Below are 20,219 nucleotides of genomic sequence, written 5' to 3' on the forward strand. Positions count from 1 at the left end.
AATGGTAGAGTGAAATGAACAGAATATGGAGCAGTGTGGGCTTTTATAATAAAGCAGCGTTCTTTCATTATTATCATGAGGGGTTGCAATAAACAAATTATGCCTTTCCTCAGCTATATGTGATGCTGCAGAAGCCTTCAGATCCAGAGCTTAAGAAGTGGCCCGTACTGCTAAAAAACAACTGAGCTAACGTCCTGTAATGGGACTGTTTGTCTGTTTTTACAGAATAGCTATTTATTGAATAATAGTGTTAATGATGATAATTTTCTTCCTTGCAGATGTACAAGGCATGCTAAACAAGAATCATAAAACAATTTGTCATTAACTAAAAACACACTCCAATTAAACAGATTTATAGCTAAATCATTTTAATGGTTATTTTACAATGGGTGGTCAAAAACAAATCAACAGAACAGCACAAGAATTTCAAAAGAGCTAAAAAAGTAAATTTCTCAAGCTGAATGTTGTTTATTGGGATGTTGCAGCAAACTCTTACTAAACTACCAAGTTATGGCATAAGAGAAGACTCCTTTAGCACTGGGTGGCACACAGGTTCCATGACCCGGCACAGTGGGAGCTTAAGAAAAAGATCTGAAGCAGAACCAAGGCCAGATCTATTTTAGGCCTTATATAAAAGTTTATAAAAACTAGGAAATCCCAACACAAAAGAGAAGCCAATGTAAAGTGCATCACGTAGGCTGCTTTGGTCATGATAGTTAAGAACTATTCCAGGCTAGCTGTAAATGGCCAGTCAGCTTCTTTGTTAACCCAGCAAAACCCAGAATACAGTTCTTGTCCTCTGAAGTCTCAAGCCCGGTTGTCACATGATGAATGCAAGGGTCACTTCCACAAACTATATAACTGAAAAATGCAGTTCTGACCCATGACTTTCTGTGGATAAAGCATCACCAGTAATGGAGCCAAGATTTTTAATCTAATGCACATCCATTCAGTCTGAGCAAAGACAAGGGAAAGGCAAGTCCTTTTCCACCAACATTTCTGTCTTCCTAGTACTTAGCAAGATTAGCGATGCCAGTGGTAAAGCACTGTGCATTCCTACTGGTAAGCATTTGTTTAAGTGATTCAGGACATTAGACAGGATCCCTGGCAGGATGCATATTCCCCAACAGAGGTTAATAGCATCTGTCCCTACTCATTTCTTTTATTCATGGTATTGAAAAGACAAATGGGCCTGAATCTCTTCTTTGCGGAGCAGCACTGCAGTCAGTCAGATTACACCAACATCAGATCAGAGTCAGATCTGTATTTTTTCCTGTCAGACAGTCACCCACTCATTGTGCATTTGGAATTAAGCACTGAGGAAATTACCGGCGTAGCCCATACTGACTCGTTTGACTATGAACCAAGCTTAGCAACATGGGTAGACAAAGAGTACAAATTAACCAGCAGGAGTCTTTTAATGATCCAGACTGAAACAAATTAAACAGAAGGAGGTGTAAATTATCATATGATATTTACAGCCTTGTAAACAGAGTTGAAGTGAGATGTGAACTAAGAAGTGTCATTTCTTTTTTTGGACAGAACAGATAAAAGGTAACTGTTTTAAAAACCTGTATAGTAGTATATGTAACCATAGAGAAAAAGGACTTTCCAGTAAAATCTGTAATAGCTGCCCAGTGACATGTAAAATTCAAGGAATAGAATTGACCAAGGGACCTTAATGGTATTATGTGTTAAGTTCCACAGCTGCAAGCTAAAGGGAATAAAGAGCCAAGCTTATGCTCAGATTTCCTGGTGGGCTGATGACTTCTCAGAATTCACAAGAAAATCTCAAGTTATGGAGCTGCTTCATCACTTAAGCAGGAAAATAGCTAAGCACTGAAGTACATACCCAAATAAATGAATGAAGACTGTTACATTAAATTAGACTTTTAAGTAGCCTCACAGATTGCAGAGGTAGTACTACATTTTAAAATGTCTAACATTTAATTTCATTGCATCTGGTGCACATAGGTCCAGATGACAGATTTCGGATCTAATTAAATTAACTCAGAAAAACTCACATAAACAAATCCTAAATCCCAATGTTTTTGCTGAAGGAAAGTTCCTGGTGAAATTGATGGAATTTTCCCTGATTATTATGGGCCCTTTTTAATTTAGCTATATATATTTACCAAAGATGTATCTGATAGTTTTCAATGTGATCACCCATTTTGCTCAAAATGGCATATTTTGATAGATCTCATGCATATAATTATCAGTTTATTTATACTGATTGAAACAACAGGAAATACTTATTAATCCTTATATCCTTATAATAAAAATATGTAAAGAAAACCCAAACAAAACCCACCATGCAGTTGGCTGTAAAACTCAGGTTTAGCCTGAAAAACAAATGTGTTATTCTACTTGCAGGATGCCTCATGAAACATAAAATTTCTGGTATTTCCAGAACTTATACCTCAGAAAAATATGTCACAGTTATAAAATAAGTCTCTCTTATGTATTGAGATTTACATGCGCATTTACAATACTTAGCATTTTCTAAAAGTGGAAAGGTTCGCACTTGCCTTCATCAGTAATAACGGGTCTCTGGTACTGCTCACCGGTTGATTTCAGAGAGTTGTACAAGGGCAGTCATTATCTTCAGTCTTCTTTTACAGAAGCTAAGTGACTTGCCCAAGGTGGTGCTATACACATTTGCAGAAATAGTTGTCAAGTCTAGATCTGCTGAATCCTAGTTTGAGGTGCTCTTGAGTGACCACAGTCAAGAGTGTGAGACAAGGTTGTCACGCTCACAGTTTGGGTCTGCAATTCTCTTTTTCTGTGAAAAGTAGTTTCTGTTGTTGCACAGAAGGTGCAGGTTATTTTCACTACCAGCCTTTCAATCTTCCTTTTAAAAAGTTCAGCAAGTAATTTTTTTGATTTTTATTTTGGATTAATAATAAAGATACACGTATTTGAAAGAGCAGCAAACCTGACTAGTATTGTGGTTTTAAAAGCAGCTATACTTTCTGACTGTTTCCTTCTTGGGTTTACATACACTTTGGCAGGCTTGAATTGTAATATCCTGGCATATGCATGCAAGGTCAGAACTTGGCTGATGGTATAAACACAGAGCAAGCAAGGATGAAAGGTACACTGGAAAATGAGGTGACATGCACAGTTGTAATCAACTGTCTGGGATCTTATCATCTGCTGTGTTCAAAGTAACAGAGCCTAGGATAGTGACAGAAAAATTAAACTGGTTCTTTGCTTTCTTTGTCCTGCAGATGGAAAAATGAACAGAACCAAATGGATTTTGACATGGCCATTGATATTCCTGCTCTTTTGCACCATTCCAAACTGCAGCAAACCACGCTGGGAGAAATTTTTTATGCTGACATTCGTCATATCCACTCTCTGGATTGCCTTGTTTTCCTACTTTATGGTGTGGATGGTAAGTGCATGTAGCAAGACTTGCCATATTGAGTGAAACATATGTCTCAGAATAGCTAATATATCTGTTGTGTTTTTGTTAAAGAAGCGTATGTAATCATAGTGCAATCTCTTCAGCGGATATTCTAATTATTATAATTCTAGCTTTATGATGCTCTTTTCTCACAAATATTTGGGCCTTGTCCTTACTGTATGGGACACTTAGAGATATAGGAAGGTGCCAGCTAGATTTTCAAAAGAATGTAGGCATCCAAGTCCTACTAGTGGATGGAGGTCTAAATGGAGGCATTTCGCTCTCAGCATCTGTCTTGAGACACCTTTAGAAATATGGCTATACAGTCTGATACTGAAACATGTACAAAAATCAGATGGGTAGCAAGATTTGAAGACTCATAAGTACTGTAAAATACCTTGAGTGGACTAATGCAATAAAATCCTTTTTAGGGAAGAGTACTATGATTGCTTGTAAAATGTTTCCATTTGCCCTAGATATATGAAAAACAGACTGTACCTGGTGTAGATCTGTAAATTGTGATCAATTTAGGAGCACACTTACTTGAAGATTTGACTAGGTTCCTGTTTTTTCTTTCTTACTATCATTTAGTTTCTCTTTTTAAGTGTACATTTTCAGTCAGAGAAGGGGCACAAATAGGAAAGCACCTCGAATTGGTTTTAGAAATGGAAAAAGTAATGATACTTTTGAAGTATACTTTGAAGTTACCTTTTTTCTACACTGAAAGATGCAAAGCCAAGAAGTTGTATATACCTGTAGCTGGAAGATTGGTGGCTTGTGGTATTGGAAGAATTCATATGCCCATTTTTTCTTTCGAAAGAAAATGCAGTGAAGAAACTGTTGACTTCTTTCGTATTGGAATATATATAGTCATAGAAATGCAGTATGCTGAAATTTGGTGTGATATTTTAGAAGAATTTTTGCTCATTACCTTCTTACCTGCAAAAATTTTTTTGGGTGGAGAACAGCTCTATCTTCCCCAAATATGTTAGGCATTTGTGGACTGCTTTATAGTCATGTTTTCTCTCATGGAAGGTTCTGTGTTCTCTATATATTTAATTTATAAAGTTTTGCATTGTAAAGTAACCCCTCTCTCTCCTGATGTGGACTGTTTTGGAGACACTTAAAGAGAAATTCATATGCCAGCCATTCATTCTTCCTGGTATAATTGTGCCAAAGCCACACATTCATTTCATACCATCTGTCCTTTTAAGACCATACATGTAAGGCCTTGGTGTCATTTGCAGGTGTCCCCCTTCCCAAACAAGAGACGTGCTCCCCAAGGCTGCAACACCTCTTATTTCAAGAGGCAGCCAGACCTCAGTACCCCATTACCATTTACAGCAGGGGATTCATGCCCACTCTTGTTTCTGAGCTGCAGCTTGCCTTTGAGAATATGAAGGCTGGTGAGTGGATTCCCTTCACCCTTAGCAGTCTTGACAGGGAAGCAGCTGCCTGTCCCTGCTTCAGTCCTTTCACTCCCACAAGGCTCTTTCCTTTGTGTGCTTGGCTACCTGTTCAGCCTTTTTTCTTGAGTCTATTTCAGTCTGCTTTGGATATTCACCTAAATACAGTAGCCTCTCCTTTCAAAAAGTTCTACTACAAACTTCAGCCATTCCCTAAGCTCTTGTAAAGCTGCATCTGGATCCCCAAGGGACAGTATAACAAGACCTGCTCACTTTGGGATTATATCAGGAGTCGTGCGAGAAACTGGTTCCTTCTTCATGTATTGGGGTAAAATAAGTTCTTTGTATCTCTGCCCCTGTGTCCCAGTATAAATTAGTTCCAGTCCTTCTGTCCTGGGAATTGCACTAGGAAAAATCTTGTCATTCTTGGGAACAAAAAACAACAACAGCAAACCCCAACAGGTTGGACTGTGCATGTGCTCCTCCTTAAAAGATTAGTATGTCCTGTTAGAACTACAGAAAAGGGAGCTTTTTGTTTGCTCATAAAAGGCTTAGGAATATACCCCAAAGTACTCTTCACTAGGTTGGTTTTAGGCTGGTTATTGCAGAAATGGGTGTCTTGAGTCAGGGTCCGCACCAAAGATCAAAGTTAAGAGTGTGCCATAACTGTATTGAAATGGGGGTCTTTCCAATATTACAGGTTAATCTGTTTTCCTTGCTGTTCAGGTGACTGTGATTGGATACACCCTTGGGATACCAGATGTGATCATGGGCATTACTTTTCTAGCTGCAGGAACAAGCGTCCCAGACTGCATGGCCAGCTTAATAGTAGCAAGACAAGGTACCCTGTCTGATGGCACATAATTACAATCTTACATACCTTTTCTGTGATTTACTTTCTCCATACATGCAAATTCTCAATGCAATTTTATTGTTTGTTTTTTATTTCACTGTATTGTGAAACAAAAGGTCATCCCTGTCCTGTTATCTTTTGCTTTATGGGACTGGGCACAGCCTAGTATTCTAGGTCATTCAACACTGAGATATCCCATGCATGGTATGTATCACTCAGGGTGAAAGACGTAAGTAGTAGGCAAAACTGGAATATCAGCTATTAAAAAACCATGCATAAGAATATATGCTGATCAGCACTTGTCCATGTAAAACTTGTATTGATTTTCAAAAGATCTCTTGAACCCAGAGAAGTGAAGTGGTTTAAGAGGATCTGGCAGAAGTGAACTTACTCCAAGCATACTTCTTGTCCAAATGCAGACATCTTTCCCTTTGGCATATGTGAATAGAGGCACTGGAAAGGGTTTTAGATGAATGTGTGCAATGTACTCTTCAACTTTCTAACTGAAACTGTCAAATACTTCTCATGTATCTTTAACTTTTGATTAAGTTTTTTTACATTTCCTTTTTTGTTTGAGAAGTATCTCTAGCCACATCCTTTCCTGTTGTAGTTGAAAAACATTAAACCTGACAGTGTGCTGTCCTGTACTTCAGTAAAAGAAGAATAGGTTCTGACTGTAGTCTTGTCCACTATTCTAATTCCCCTAGACTTTTTTTCAGATAATGAGCTCTCCATTACACATCGGTGGGCAAACAGCAAGGGCTCTGAAGTCATAAATTAACTACCCGAAAGTCCCATCTTTGCAGTATGAGATAGGAATAACACTATTAAATAATATGTATCATTTTGGAGAGTCACACTTTAGACATAATCTCTTCTTCAGAAGGGGATTGCTTGATTAAAAAGGATTATATATTTAAAATAATTAATCTTCCAGATTATGTTATTTGTTGTGTGCAGGAAAATCTCACAAAAAGCAGAACAAAAGTATTCAGGATTCTTATGGAACTACCTTCCTACTAAATTAATTTTCCATATGTAGTATTAAAGTGAACAGATTTTTGGAAGAACAGAAGGAAAACTTGTTACATTTTAAAATGAACAGACTGCTTCTTTAGATTAGTTCTTTAGTATTAGGCAAACTACTGCAGGTATTGTTTCTTCTGAAAGTGAAGGCAAGCTTGGCAAAAAGCAGCCCCTCTCTCTCAAGGACAGCGCAGGGCTTTTGTACCACTTGGTTACAAGAGAGACAGTTACAAGACAGATTACAGACAAATATCTAAAGAGTAGAGAGTGATATTGCCATAATATGGATCTGAAGCATAACCTTTCTCTCAGTATCTCCCTGCATGCAGAGACTGTACTTGTGACTAGCAGTGTCTGTCTCTGCTCCCTGTACTCTCAAAAGTATTTGCAGGGCATGTCCCATTTACATCTAAGTCCCTTTTCTTTCCCAGTATGTGTTTTGTGGAAGTGATTGAATAGTTAGGCCTGTGCCTAAGGGAAATTAGCAAAGGCAGAGAAGAATTCTGTTGCCTTCACTGCTTCCACTGACATTAATGCAGAACGAGATGCCAGCCAGAGATATTCAGTAATGCCTAGTGACTTCAGCACCATTCACTCCTTTTTTAATTTCCTGTAGCACTTTGTTGTACCTAGAGTGAATCATTGCTGATTAGGCCCTGACCCCACGGAAGTGCTTAGTATCTTTGACTCCTATAGGGTTTAATTCTATTCAGGATCACTTTTTGTCATTGACATGAGCTAAATGCCAGGTATCCACAGACTAAAACCAGCAGACAATCTCCAGGTTCTCTGTGGCTGCAGACTGTCTAGAACAACTGTATCAACTTCTTTTTTGAATCTGAATTGAACTCAGATGCTGAATGACTACCATTCACCCAGTAAAGGCTGTCCAAGCCACAGGGAAGATGTAGCTAGAGTGAGCAAATTTTGCACACTGTTTTCAAAAGTCATGCAAAGATTATGGAAATTATCTCCCTACCACAGATACTCTGGCCAATCCAAGAGGAATTGGGTCAATGCAGATCATTCCCCTTTAATTTCCTCTAATACATGGAGTATACATTTGTTTTTAGCTGAGAGTTGTTTTTTCTCTCTGCAGGCCTCGGTGACATGGCAGTATCCAACACAATAGGGAGCAATGTCTTTGACATTCTGGTGGGCCTTGGAGTTCCATGGGCTTTGCAGACCATGGTGGTTAATTATGGATCAACTGTATGTATACTGGGCGTATTTTTACTGTGTCCATTTTGTTTGTTTAAAAAAACATAGCCTAAAAAGAAAGCATGCAAATAAAAAAAATCTCCTGAGCATGTTATTGGTTGCTAAATAAGATGTTATTTCTTGGTCAGGGAACCAGGAGTTATGGGAGCAATTTTCCTTCTGCAGGACGCAATTAATTCCCATTGTTGTCAGTTGGAATACATTATATTGTATAGCAGGAAAATAGGGCCATGGATGTCTGGTTTTGGCTCTGTCATTTCCTCACTGTACAGCTTCAAGCACATCTGTCTGTCTCCCTGTGCCTTAGTATTTTTGTCTGTAAGATGAGAATAACAGTGTATTTCTACTGAGGATCTTTAAACTAAAAATCCTCTATAAATGCCCATGTTTTTTATAGAGGTGGGATAACTTGCACATGTTTTGATTCTTTAACCATCCCATTCTCCATTATGATAAATCTGTCATGGATTTACATAGTTTAAAATGGGTAAGTCAATCACTGTTCAAAACAGGACGGAGACTACCATAAATCAATAAATTGGTTTTTGATCTCCAAAGCACAGTTATTATATGTTGAACATTTTAAAGATCTCTTCTCTGTCTAATTCCCACAGGTTAAGATAAACAGTAAAGGACTGGTCTATTCAGTTGCACTTTTGCTAGGATCAGTGGCACTTACTGTAAGTATTTGTGTGTTTCCAAATGTAACTCTTTGGAGTATTCAAATTGTAGAAAAATTATTAGCTATTTACTTGACATATTATAGAAGGACAAATTAGAAGTACTTATCATCCCCAAAGCATTGATTCTTAGAAAATACAATCCCTCTAGCAATACCATGAGTAGAAGAGCTGCCATTGTCCTCACTGAGAACTGAAATCTGGCACTTGGTGCAGCAGAGATGCTGGATACATATAGCTCCCATTGATTTCAATGGCAGTGTTGAAACTATGGGATCCAAAAGTGCTTCTGTGCTCCTGTGTCCAGCTGCATACCCCAGGCCTGTCTCTACTTTATGTTGGGACAAGACCCAGGTACACTCCATCCCCCTTTGCCTCTGCATCTGGTTTCCAGGGCCAGCCTGGAATAACAACGTGCTCTAGCCAAACCCCTTAATGGAGACTAGTCTATGAGGACCGTGAACCTCAGCACTTTGAATAAGCATGCTAAATATTTCTCAGCATAAGGCCCTTATCCTTGTAACGCATGACTTGTTGAGGTGAAACAATAATTCTGTTTCAAAAGTCAATTTTGCTGGTACTTAGGGCCTGGTCCTGCTGACTCCCAGGGAACCCACTGTGGGAAGAATCAAATCCCAAAGGTATAAATACCCACTTATACTAACATCTTTTCACCAACTGCCTGTGGAGACTCTGTAGAGGAGGTGGTCATCACGGGAGATTTCACACTGTTGCATGGCTAGTTCTTACAAAGCTCTGCATCACCTGTGCACAACTATAAGTGGTAGAATGAGCAAGGCTGTTCACTATGCCACTAACTTCTTGATGTATCTGATTTATAAGCTGTGGGAGCCTGTTCTTTTCCTGTCCTGTCCCAAATTCTGCTATACCGCACAGTGCTTGTGAAACAGCAGAGATATTCTTTGGACGTTTGTATCTGATGTCATTGCATGCATATTAGTAACCAGCACTTTGGAAAACATAGTGGGATTATGTAGATAATATTATGCTAGCTGTTCGGGGTTTTCTAAAAAGACCTTCCTCATAGCATAAACCATATCAGCTGAGTTCAAAGCATCTATTATTCTTTCATTTGTACTGTTGAATGCTCTGATTCCTCCCCCACTCCTCCCCAGCAAACTTCAACAGAGACTTTTGAGCAAGACCAAAATAATAATTCAGAGTTACTCCACACCACTGGAAATAGGAGCCTTGTGTGAATTTCAGTGCTTTGCTACCTGTAGTTTGTAACTCCCCTTAGTTCTGCTTTCTTTAATGATTTACTCAGCTCCAGCTCTTCTGAAGCTGTTGAAAGAATGAACGTTTGGTGCTTGTATGCTACTGGGACATAAAAGATCTGAGGGGGGCACTGGAGGGACAAGGCTTCAGTGCATTAATTTAGTTGATACTGAAACAATGAACAAGTGCTGCTGTGCCCCACATATTGAAAATGCAGCACATACTGAAACTGAGCACCTAGGAGCCTATTTCTCAGTTAAATGAAGAACTTGTGAAGGGGCCTTGAAGTGGGTTTATTTAATATTTTGTAAAAGGATCTTAGCAAAGCTGAGAGTCAGGCCAATGTTGGATGGGCTTTTACATTCCTTTTCTTGATCAGAAAAACATATGCTGCCTTTTCATCTGTAAAATTACCAAGAATATATATTTATCTTGGTTAGGGATCTCTAATTCAAAAGACTAATTTTTAGCTTCTAATGGTGGTTTCCAGAAGTCTCCTTTGGAGCTTAATTAACTAACACTTTGTTTGCTTGCAGGTGATTGGAATCCATGTAAATAAGTGGAAGCTTGACAGGAAATTAGGCATCTACGTATTGTTTCTTTATGCTATTTTCTTGTGTTTCTCTATATTGATAGAGTTTAATGTCTTCACTTTTGTCAACTTCCCAATGTGCCGAGAAGAACTTTAAACCACAGTAAGGAGAGAGACTGAGATTCTTTTGATTACATGTGCTGTAAATGACAGGAGACTTAGACATTTCTACCGTGTCTCCGTCAATAATTTGAGTGTCGTTCCTGCTTCATCAGCTAACAAGCACTTTTACCTGTGTGGAAGGAAAACGTATCTTTCTTTTAACATGCTCACTCGAGGCAACCAAAGCATTTTCCTCCTCTTTGGATATTGCTGCTCAGTCATACAGCTGTGTGGATCTCATGCAGAACTCTCAAATGTCCCATTTCTGGGACATACTGTTGTGGTTTTCATTCTCTTGCAGACGATCAAACACCACCAAGGTTAATAAAAGGACTGGAGAAAAATCTTTATAGTTCTTTTGTTTTTGACAGTTACTGTCCATGGAAGAAAAAGAGGCAAGTTCAGAACTTTTCTTGGCTCAGTCAAAATATCTCAACTACAGGACCTGAAAGTCCAAGGCACATATCATGGCATGCACTGTTGAGAACATCATTTCCCCCTTCAAGTGCTCTGCTTATAGAGGAACTGCATGGACAGTTTTTGATGGGAATGTTGACTATTTATTACTCTTTTCAGTGAACATGAACAACTTTGCAGAGAAAGAAGAGGAAATGGTTGATGTTGTATCACTTTTGATGATGCACACTAAAAGTAAGAGTATCTGAATACTGAAGAAGAGAATTTCATGCAGAGATTCATACTTGAAAAATATGTTTTATCATTAACAAGAATGCTGTATACATAAATATAAACTAGCATTTGTGGAATATTACACCGTGAGAAAAATTTTGCATTGGCCCTAGTAAGCCCACTTTGTAAATTTAGAAGAAACTAATCAAATAAAATCCAACTGGGTGCTCGGTAGCTATCAGTTATTGTTACCATCTGAGAATAGTATCTTAACACTATCCAGGCTTTCTGACAATAAAACTCACCCTGGATATGATTTGATTTGATTGGTGGGGGAAAGGAGCTTATTTCATCATTAAGGTACTAATCAAGAAACTAGTGTATTCTTCTCCATTTTTTATTTATTCCTGGAAGCTTAATGAAGATGGGTGTCTAACGCTGAGCAGTGCAGATAAGAAACAACTAGGACAAAAGCAAGTCTGTCAAGAGAATCTGGTCCTTGATTTGATTGCATGCAAGTTTTAAAGTATGATATGCTGCTTTTTTAACCCCTAGCAGAGCCAGGTTTTGATATCCTTTCCACCAGCATAAATCTGACAAAAGGAATTACTCTGGATGGACAGCAAGATCTGGCCCAGAGTGTTAAGAATAATGGGTAACATTCCACGTTGTAGTAGTCATATGATTTAGATTCATATGATTGAGAAATGAGCATATTTTGAAACCTCTACTAAACTTTAAAAATATATTAAAGTTGTATATGAATGAAAGAGCACATAAGTTTCTAAAGAAGCACAGTTGACTTTATACATAGATTTTTTTAATTTTTTAATGTTTATAAAGCAAATCTATCAATTAAAAGTTGATGCATTTTTAAATACATTAATATTCTGCACTTTAGTCTATATATAAAAATTCCCATTATTGCATCAATGAGAATATACTTTAAAACTTCAGTAGACAAGCACTAACTCAGAAAGTTCTTTATTTTGCCATATATGACAAATAATTCCTTTCAACCAGCTCACATGTAGAACAATGTTTACATCAGGCGATGTGTTTACAATTAAGGCTATTTTAAAAATTATTTTGGTACAAATTAAGGAGGGTATTTTGCTGTTGAATTTTAATGGGAATTGGATCCTCTCAAAATATGTGATATTTGCTTCACTCTTGTTACAGTTGTCAGTATTAGTACCCAATTAAGGTTTGGGATTTTTCACCTTAATTAGATAGTTAAACTAATTAGTCCTAACAATGGCAACAAATCTTTCATTATTAAAATGCTTTATTGACTAGACAAGCATGACAGTAGACTTATTTGTCCTCACGTATGCAAATGACCTCTTCCCTGGCATTCAAAACATTTTTGCCGCAGTGTAAAGCAGAAGAGGTTGAATTCATATTCATCTTCATGAGTGATCTGTTGCAGAAGGGTTGTGAAGATGCAGCACACTGCTACACACTGTAGGAGCATTTCCCTTTAGTCTCACTCTCTTCCCTGCTACCTTTCAGGAGGATGGTTTGCTGCTGATACTTTTGTGATGGCTTAGGTATGAAAAGAGTAGAGGTGGAAGCTGAGTTAAATGGATTCTTCCTAGGTTCTGCCTTTCCGTGGTATTGGAGAACTAGCTGCCTCCAAGCAAACATTTGCTCTTCTGTGCACAGTACAGGCTGCCTGGATGTCTTCATATTACAAAAGAGTAATTCCAAAATCTAGTTTTGAATGCCTAGTGATCAGCTGAGTTGACAGTGGTGAGGGCATCAGTTTTTACAGTGCCAGACCCAGCAAATTGTACTGTACCTTCATATTTCTGAGCCGGCCAACTTTAAAAGAGTAGGGGCACCAATTTGTTCCATAGCAGCTGTTCCCTGGCCCAAACATGCATGAAATTGCTTGATAATGGCATGAATCCTTGAGACATCATTTCAAATTGTTCTGCCTAAATTGATACTATTTTTATGGTTGAAATATCACCTGCACCAGAAAACCAGTGTCATCACCAGAGACAATTCCATAAGGTAATACTGACCTTAAATGTCATGACTGGTCCTGTCATCTCTTAGTCCTCACTAAAATGTAGACCCACTTCAGGAAAATTTATACTGAATTCTAATGCTGCACCTCCTGAGGCAGTGTCACATGCACCTTCTGTTATGATACAGATATCCTGCCATGCTTATCATTATTTATAATGTTAATAGGATTTTCCTCTAACAGCGCCGTATGACCAGGGATATACTGTTTGCCAAAGAATTATTAGACACTATATCAGGGCCTTGATGACACAAAATAATGTGAAGTAGTTATGCTAAAGAGCCCCTATATAGACTTTATCCATATGCTAAAATAAATAAAGATGACAGTTATAGACCAAGCCATGCAGAAAAATTGGTGTGGGAAAGATCTGACTGACAGATTGTTACATGTCAGGTACACCTGCTTCAGAATGTGTCAGTAATTCAGGAAGATATTGCTGAGTAACAGCGGACTAGTGCCTTTCACACGTACAAAAAAATTGCTCATATGATCAGGAAACCACCACAAATTTTGCAATTTTCCAAGCAAGAAAAGCAGCTATTTGTGCTTGGCTCCCTGAAATTAGTACAGTTTTATACTGCATCTGTTCAGATTGTGTCTGTAAAATTTTGTAGCCATTTTGTTCTGCTAACCATTGCAAAAATTAGCTGGCTGAGTTTGGAATGTATGTCACAATGTTGTGTAAGTTAATGTTCAGCTCAAGAGTGAAAAGAAAGCTGGTGGATGTGAGAGGGAAAACTGTTACTGTGATCTGAAAATTGCCAGCATGCTAACACTGAAAAGTAATACAACTCAGAAAAAGACATCCCATATCCAGCAAAGCTTAACTTTAGTAGGATTGATTGCATGCTTAAAGCTAAGCGCGTATCCAAGTGCCTTGCTGGATTGTGTCCTAAGATGACAGCTGAGCATGTTCTCTGGGTTTTGTATCACGTTTGAATTCTTTCATATATTTTTGGTTCTGTAGTCTAAACATTTTATTTCTTCCTCAAACAAAAAGGCTTGGCTAGAGTCTATGGACTTCTGCTCTGCTGTTGTCACTTTAGATTTGCAGTGTTGTTAATAAGAGGAGAACTGATTCCTTGTCTCAGAGACAACTTCAAAACTGTGCACCTGCCCAGGTGCACAAGCAGGATGAAAACTGCATTACAGCAGGCCAAGAAGAGCTTCGTAAGAGGTCTTTTCTGCTACAATTCCATTGGAGTAATACAGTCCCATGTAGACCTGCAGGGTGAAATCCTGATTGTAGTAATCCAGTGGGAGTTTTTCCATTGAGTTCAGTGGTGTCCAATTCCATTTATAGACCATAACATTTATACTGCATTATAAAGTTGTGTGATACAAGTCCCACTGCAGGTACTCTGAATCCCACTTATGCATGGAGAGTATTGCCTGAGTAAGGATTCCAGGCTCAGGATCTACATGTCTAAACCTAAATCTGGAAAGCTAGAGCTGTGCTTATCTTCATGACTATTTGATGATCTAAGGGCTGCTCTCTAGGTTGTGGTCCATCCTAGAAGAACACCTTAAGTCTTCCCTACAGGTACAGCAGAGTCAACCATCTTTCTCCTGGCTCAGTCATTGGTGTGCCAATTTTATTTTATTTTTATATGCTTCCTGCAGTTGTGACAAACACATAATTAGTTCCTGATTTTAGATTACGTTTGTAAACATTTTGTCAACATGTAAAGAATACGGAAAAGTTTTTTTCTAGTCTAATTCTTATATAGCAATTATAGAGAAGATTCTATTCTGTCTTTGAATCTCTTTGTGACTGTGCTTTAATTACACACACCTGTTTCTATTAGGTTTTTGCTCGAGTTGCAGAATTCTCTCATGAGTTTTGCTGTCTTCCATTCTTGGTTTTCTTGCAATTGTAATGCCATTTATTTGTGTACTACAGTTAGATGTTTTTGATAGAGTGATTTAGATTGTATAAATACTGCCTGATTATTCATGCCAAGGAAAGATCAGACTTTCTAATGTAACATGAAACAGACACTAAGATAACATTGATAGCCAGGTGAAACCAAAGATTCTTGCTAATTAAAATGCAGCACTTTTGGGCATAATGTTCTATTGTTACAAGCTTCAGATCCTTCAGTTATTTGTGTTTAAGAATTCAAAAGAAAATCTCTGCACTCTTGCACTTACTACACATTTTCCTTTTTATTTTGGGGGGTCTGAACTCTAGATTTTTCAAAGTTTGTTGGGTGGTGAGATGTATATGATGGTTACAGATTAATGACAGCATTTAGTCCCAGCAATTCTGTACTAACCCCACTTGCAGCTTTATTATCATATGAACTATTTTGAAAACTGTATGCACATTATCCATGTTTTGCTGAAGAAAAGAATGTTGTCATTCAAATGACAGGTGCATTCCAGTTTCTTTCCTAGCATGCACATGTTTAAAAATCTCCTTGTGAATAACTTGAGCGTACATTTTCCTATTTCCACACAGTAACAGAACACAGAGCACCTTTGTGTGGGGTTCTGATATTTTTTCCTCAGAGAAAGCTGTGAGATCCTACTCATCCATGTCCTGAAATCTGAGATACATGTAGCTCCTACTCCGCAGACTGAGAGGTGTAATGATTGTGGCAATTTGTGTATCACACGTTCTGCTTGCTACCATACTTCTGATATACAACACACTGTCTGAAAGAAATGAATAGGAAATTAATGTTATTTTGATATTTCCTTAAAGGCAATTACCAGTGTGAAATTAATCCCATTTTTTCCTATTTTTCTTGCCCCCCAAAATGTATGTAATCGTGGCTATCTTATCACTGAGGTGATCTTGATAAGCTTGAAAGGCAAATGGGAAGGTTGATGTGTAGCAATAGGGAATTGTGACAAAATCTGAAGGTGTCAGAATATATCAAAGCTGGACAGGCAAAGTCTCTGGAAAGACTAATACCCACTGAGATGCATCTTTTCAGAGGGTTTTTGCAGCAAGATTATGGCCTTTATTCAAATACTAGTTGCATATGCAAAGAACACTTGTAAATCTGCTAGCCCAGTAGTGTCTGTGTTCCAAATGGCTGAATCTCTGCAGCAAAGTTGTGACCAAATTCTTGCCTTCATGTTCTTGGGAGTGGTGCCAGTGTTCATCAATGTCCTGGTCACTGGCACAAATTTACATCAATGGAACTGAGAGTAGAATTTGGCTGCCACTATCTCCTCTGTTGCAAGCAAGTATTTGAAATCATTTATGGTCACTGAAATAACTTCTGAACCTTTTAAAGTTTCCTTTGTTTCACACTTGCAGGCATTTGCAATGCACCCTTGAGAAGTGCAGTACCTCTTTAAATACTATTAAAACTTTCTAGAACTGCTTACTTTGAAAACAGGAAGGGATGAGTTTGTAAACTGTAAATACAAATCTATTTATCATGTTATTTATTTTTTCAATGACTGTGACCTTATGCACTGTGAATGCTCTGTGATATGGGGTCCTTTGTACAGATACATATGTCATGAAATCCAGATGGATTTAATGTGATAATTCGTTAAAAAATGTTGGCATGTTATTTGATTATTTTTATTGTGAAAATTTTAAAAAATAGTTAAAATGAACTAAACATTTATAAAAAATTCTAGCAGTCAGTATTGTAATGCACTATATATCAACAGATGTACACTGTCAATAAAACATATAAGAAAAGCTATAGTGTTTGCTGTATTTTTCTCTGATGATGAGAGCATGTGAAATATTCTCATATGTGTTGTTGAAAATCTAAAATTTCAGGAACCTACTGGGATATGTGCCTGCACTTTCTTGGTGGAATCGGGACCCTGCTGAACTGAATGACGAAAGGCCCTCATTTTCATCTTTTCAAAGGGCTATCAGCTGGATCAAGTCGGTATTTGGGGTGATTAAGTGTGTCAGAGTTTGATTCACAGCAATTTCATAACACTTGTTTGCTCTTTTGGGGCTAGAAATGTTTGGTTTCCTGAAAGCACAGTCTGGTGTACTAAGGCACCAGTCCAGAAGGCATTATGGCAGTCTCAGGAACACCCTGATCACGGTATTCTGGCTGCTTTGTCCCATGGTATAGTGACATCCAGCAGGTTCACACTGAGTACTGGATGCTGACTAGAGGGAATGGAAGCAAGGTCTAAGCAGCCACCTGCAGGTCTACTTTCCTGGTTGCCGAGGCTCTGGAGATACTGTGAAGAGAAAGAATATCCTCTCTTAACTCTGGAGTGCCCATTCTCAACATCCCTCTAATCCATCTCAGGACCTAAGATGACTTCTTGTACAAGTACACAGCCCCTGGTGCAGTCTGTTCTGGGTTGAAGAAAAGCTTTTAAACGGAATTCTTTGAAAAAGAGGAACTAAGAGTTTGCTTAGTCTCATGTGCTGGTTTATTCACAAGTTCTTTAGATAAATGTCTTCTCCCCATTAATACTGCTAGTCAGCAAGGAGATAGTAAAAACTAAGCTTGACCTTATTTTTCTTAACCTTGTGAAGCAGACAGAAAGAATATGCTGCATTCTTTGGCTTTTGTGGAGGAGTTCAGTCTTTTTCGCACGTGCTAGACTAACTTTTTTAAGCTGGGGAAAGAAAAGGATTCTTTTGTAAACACAGAATTAATTTTTTAAAATAATCTAAATGTAGAAAGTGCCCATTCTTTTAATACCCCATAGGTTTGGCATGATGACCCATCAGGATCTATTATGTAATAAGCTCTATAAAAGGCCCATAATCCATGGATTAGTGACACAATAGGCATGACAATTCCCACAGGCTCTTATCTTATACCATATTACAGATGCTGTTGCTTCCTACTATATGAAAGGCAGAATTGTTGTATAACCTGCATAGGTTGAAAGCACCTTATTATAGCCAAAGTGCTTGTTGTACTTAAGGGCTTCCCCATAAGCCATTTTTAAACCTTTCCAACTCAGCTGCATAAAAATACAAAAAAGGGCTGCAAAATGCTGTGGTTTAAGCTGAAAAGGGTGAATCAGTACTAGGAAAGACAAGAATTCTCTCTGTCCCTATACACACACATGTGCACACGTGCACACGCACGCACACACACACACACACACACAGAAATTGAAGCAATTTTTAGGCTAGAAATGAGCTTGTAAACAATACTGCATCTGAATAGCCCAAATTGTTGGAAAATTCAATTCTTTCTCTAAAACCTATTTGGCTTGGATCTGTCACAGAGAACCAGCATTTTGCAGTATCTGGATATTACTTTGTTATTTAGCTTTTGTAAAATCTGTTTACTTCCACAGCCTGATACTAGAACACAATGTCACATTCCAATCCTGTCAGATCTCTGGCTTAAAAGAACACCCAGCTAAGCTCTGACAAAATATCTTTTGTTAAAATTTGCCTTTATTTTCACATTTTAAATATTTTACAGAAACTTTTAACCATTTTGCACAAATATTAGATATTTTGCAGAAAAAAATTAGACTTCATGAATTTTTAGTCAATATCTTTAACAAAGCTAATTTCAAAACTTTACATTTTTGAAACAATGTACATTCTTTAAATTGCAAATAGAGTGAAAGATTTCATGAAAAACAACAACAAAAAAGGTTTCTCTCAGATCACATGAAAGTGAAATAGCACCACAATACTGGATTTTTGTATTTTATTCTGTATTTTGCTGTTTTTTTCTGTATGTTTTTAACAGTTCTAGTCCTTATGTTTCTTCTTCTCTAACAACTTTTTTGGAAATGCCTAACACTTGGTGAAAACTGATATTCTGTATGCACAAAATCTTAGCTCTTTGTAAATCTGTCTAGGATCACTGCATATCTATGTGAACACAGATCCTTCGCATGTGGGCAGGGCAGTACAGCACATCTTTATGGTTTTCTGCCTCTCAGCAAACTTACTTCGTGGCAAAGCAAGGGTAAACCTGAGTGGGACTGGTTACCATTAGATTGCAGTGGAAGGAAATGAAAACCTGGGGTATAGCTGAATTTGTGTGATACATTCAGGAGTTTGTTGTTATTCCATCATGCAAGGTACATTTCAAAGGCGCCAAGTTGCTGAACAAATTCAGAACACATTTTTCCTGGGACCTCTGTGCACAGAACCAACTCTACTCCAGAGTCAACAGAAGAATTCTGAGCTGAGATCTGGCAAGCCTGCAGTGAGAGATGGGTGAACCTCAGCCAGCTAGTTTGTCCAAGAGGACTGAAGTGACTTCATCATTGTCTGAAAGTGCCTACCTGAGTTGGAGTAAAGAGCTCCCTAATTTAGTAGAAAAAAGCATAATGAGATCCAGTAGATGAAAAGTTAAACTAGACAAGTCAAGGCAAAAAGATCAGGTGTGAATTTTAATAATATTGATAATTAAGCCTACCTAGAGAGGTGATGAATTTTCCATCATGAAGCCTTTGAGTCAGGCTTTCTTGAATTTCTAAAATAAATCCTTCTAAAGGCTTTTTAAGAGAAATTTTCTAATGCTAACAGAATTTACGGGCTTGATGAAAAAGCCCTTGAGAATAGCTTGTCCTGTGTTACACAGGTGTGATTTGATGATCATAAAGGTCTCTCCAACTCTCCCTACCTCAGACAACGCCCGAGATCCTCAGTCAGTGCCAGCAGAACTGGCTCTGTGTTCTCCACTGAGATCTAATTTCCCCACATGCCAGTACACTGGCTTTTCCATTTCCACTGTGGGCTTTATGGCACAGTCTACTTTCTGGCCAATATCCTGGGAAGCTAGGAAATTCCTTCCAAAGATAAAAGGGGCAAAAGGTTACCTTCATCTCCCTCTCTTTTCCATGCAACTGCTTTTTCAGCCTCTACTCCCTATTTCCACCTTATTTTTTCCATCACGTATTCTCCTAACATCAAATATTTCCTGAATAATAGGGCTGCCAAATAGGAGTGCCACCAGCTCTGTCTAACAGCACATCTGTCAGTCCCAAGCATCCACAGCTGGTCTACATTCAGTTGGGTTCCAGTAGAGCAAACACTGCTCAACTACTTATGTAACTCCAGGTCAAATACGCTCTGAGAGTGAAACTTTA

The 20,219-nt window shown here is 38.1% G+C and overlaps 1 protein-coding gene across 1 annotated transcript in view; it reads left to right on the forward strand.

Annotated features, from left to right (window-relative positions):
• The window catches only part of SLC24A4 (solute carrier family 24 member 4), a 93,677-nt gene extending 83,151 nt beyond the window's left edge, over nt 1-10,526 (forward strand). The window contains exons 13-17 of the mRNA XM_013940983.2: nt 3,234-3,400; nt 5,545-5,659; nt 7,797-7,909; nt 8,533-8,598; nt 10,374-10,526. Coding sequence (XP_013796437.2) covers nt 3,234-3,400; nt 5,545-5,659; nt 7,797-7,909; nt 8,533-8,598; nt 10,374-10,526 — 614 coding nt within the window. The remainder of the gene's footprint in view (nt 1-3,233; nt 3,401-5,544; nt 5,660-7,796; nt 7,910-8,532; nt 8,599-10,373) is intronic.
• The last annotated feature ends 9,693 nt before the right edge of the window (nt 10,527-20,219 follow it).

The sequence above is a fragment of the Apteryx mantelli genome, chromosome 4 (assembly GCF_036417845.1).
Source record: "Apteryx mantelli isolate bAptMan1 chromosome 4, bAptMan1.hap1, whole genome shotgun sequence".
Lineage (NCBI taxonomy): Eukaryota > Metazoa > Chordata > Aves > Apterygiformes > Apterygidae > Apteryx > Apteryx mantelli.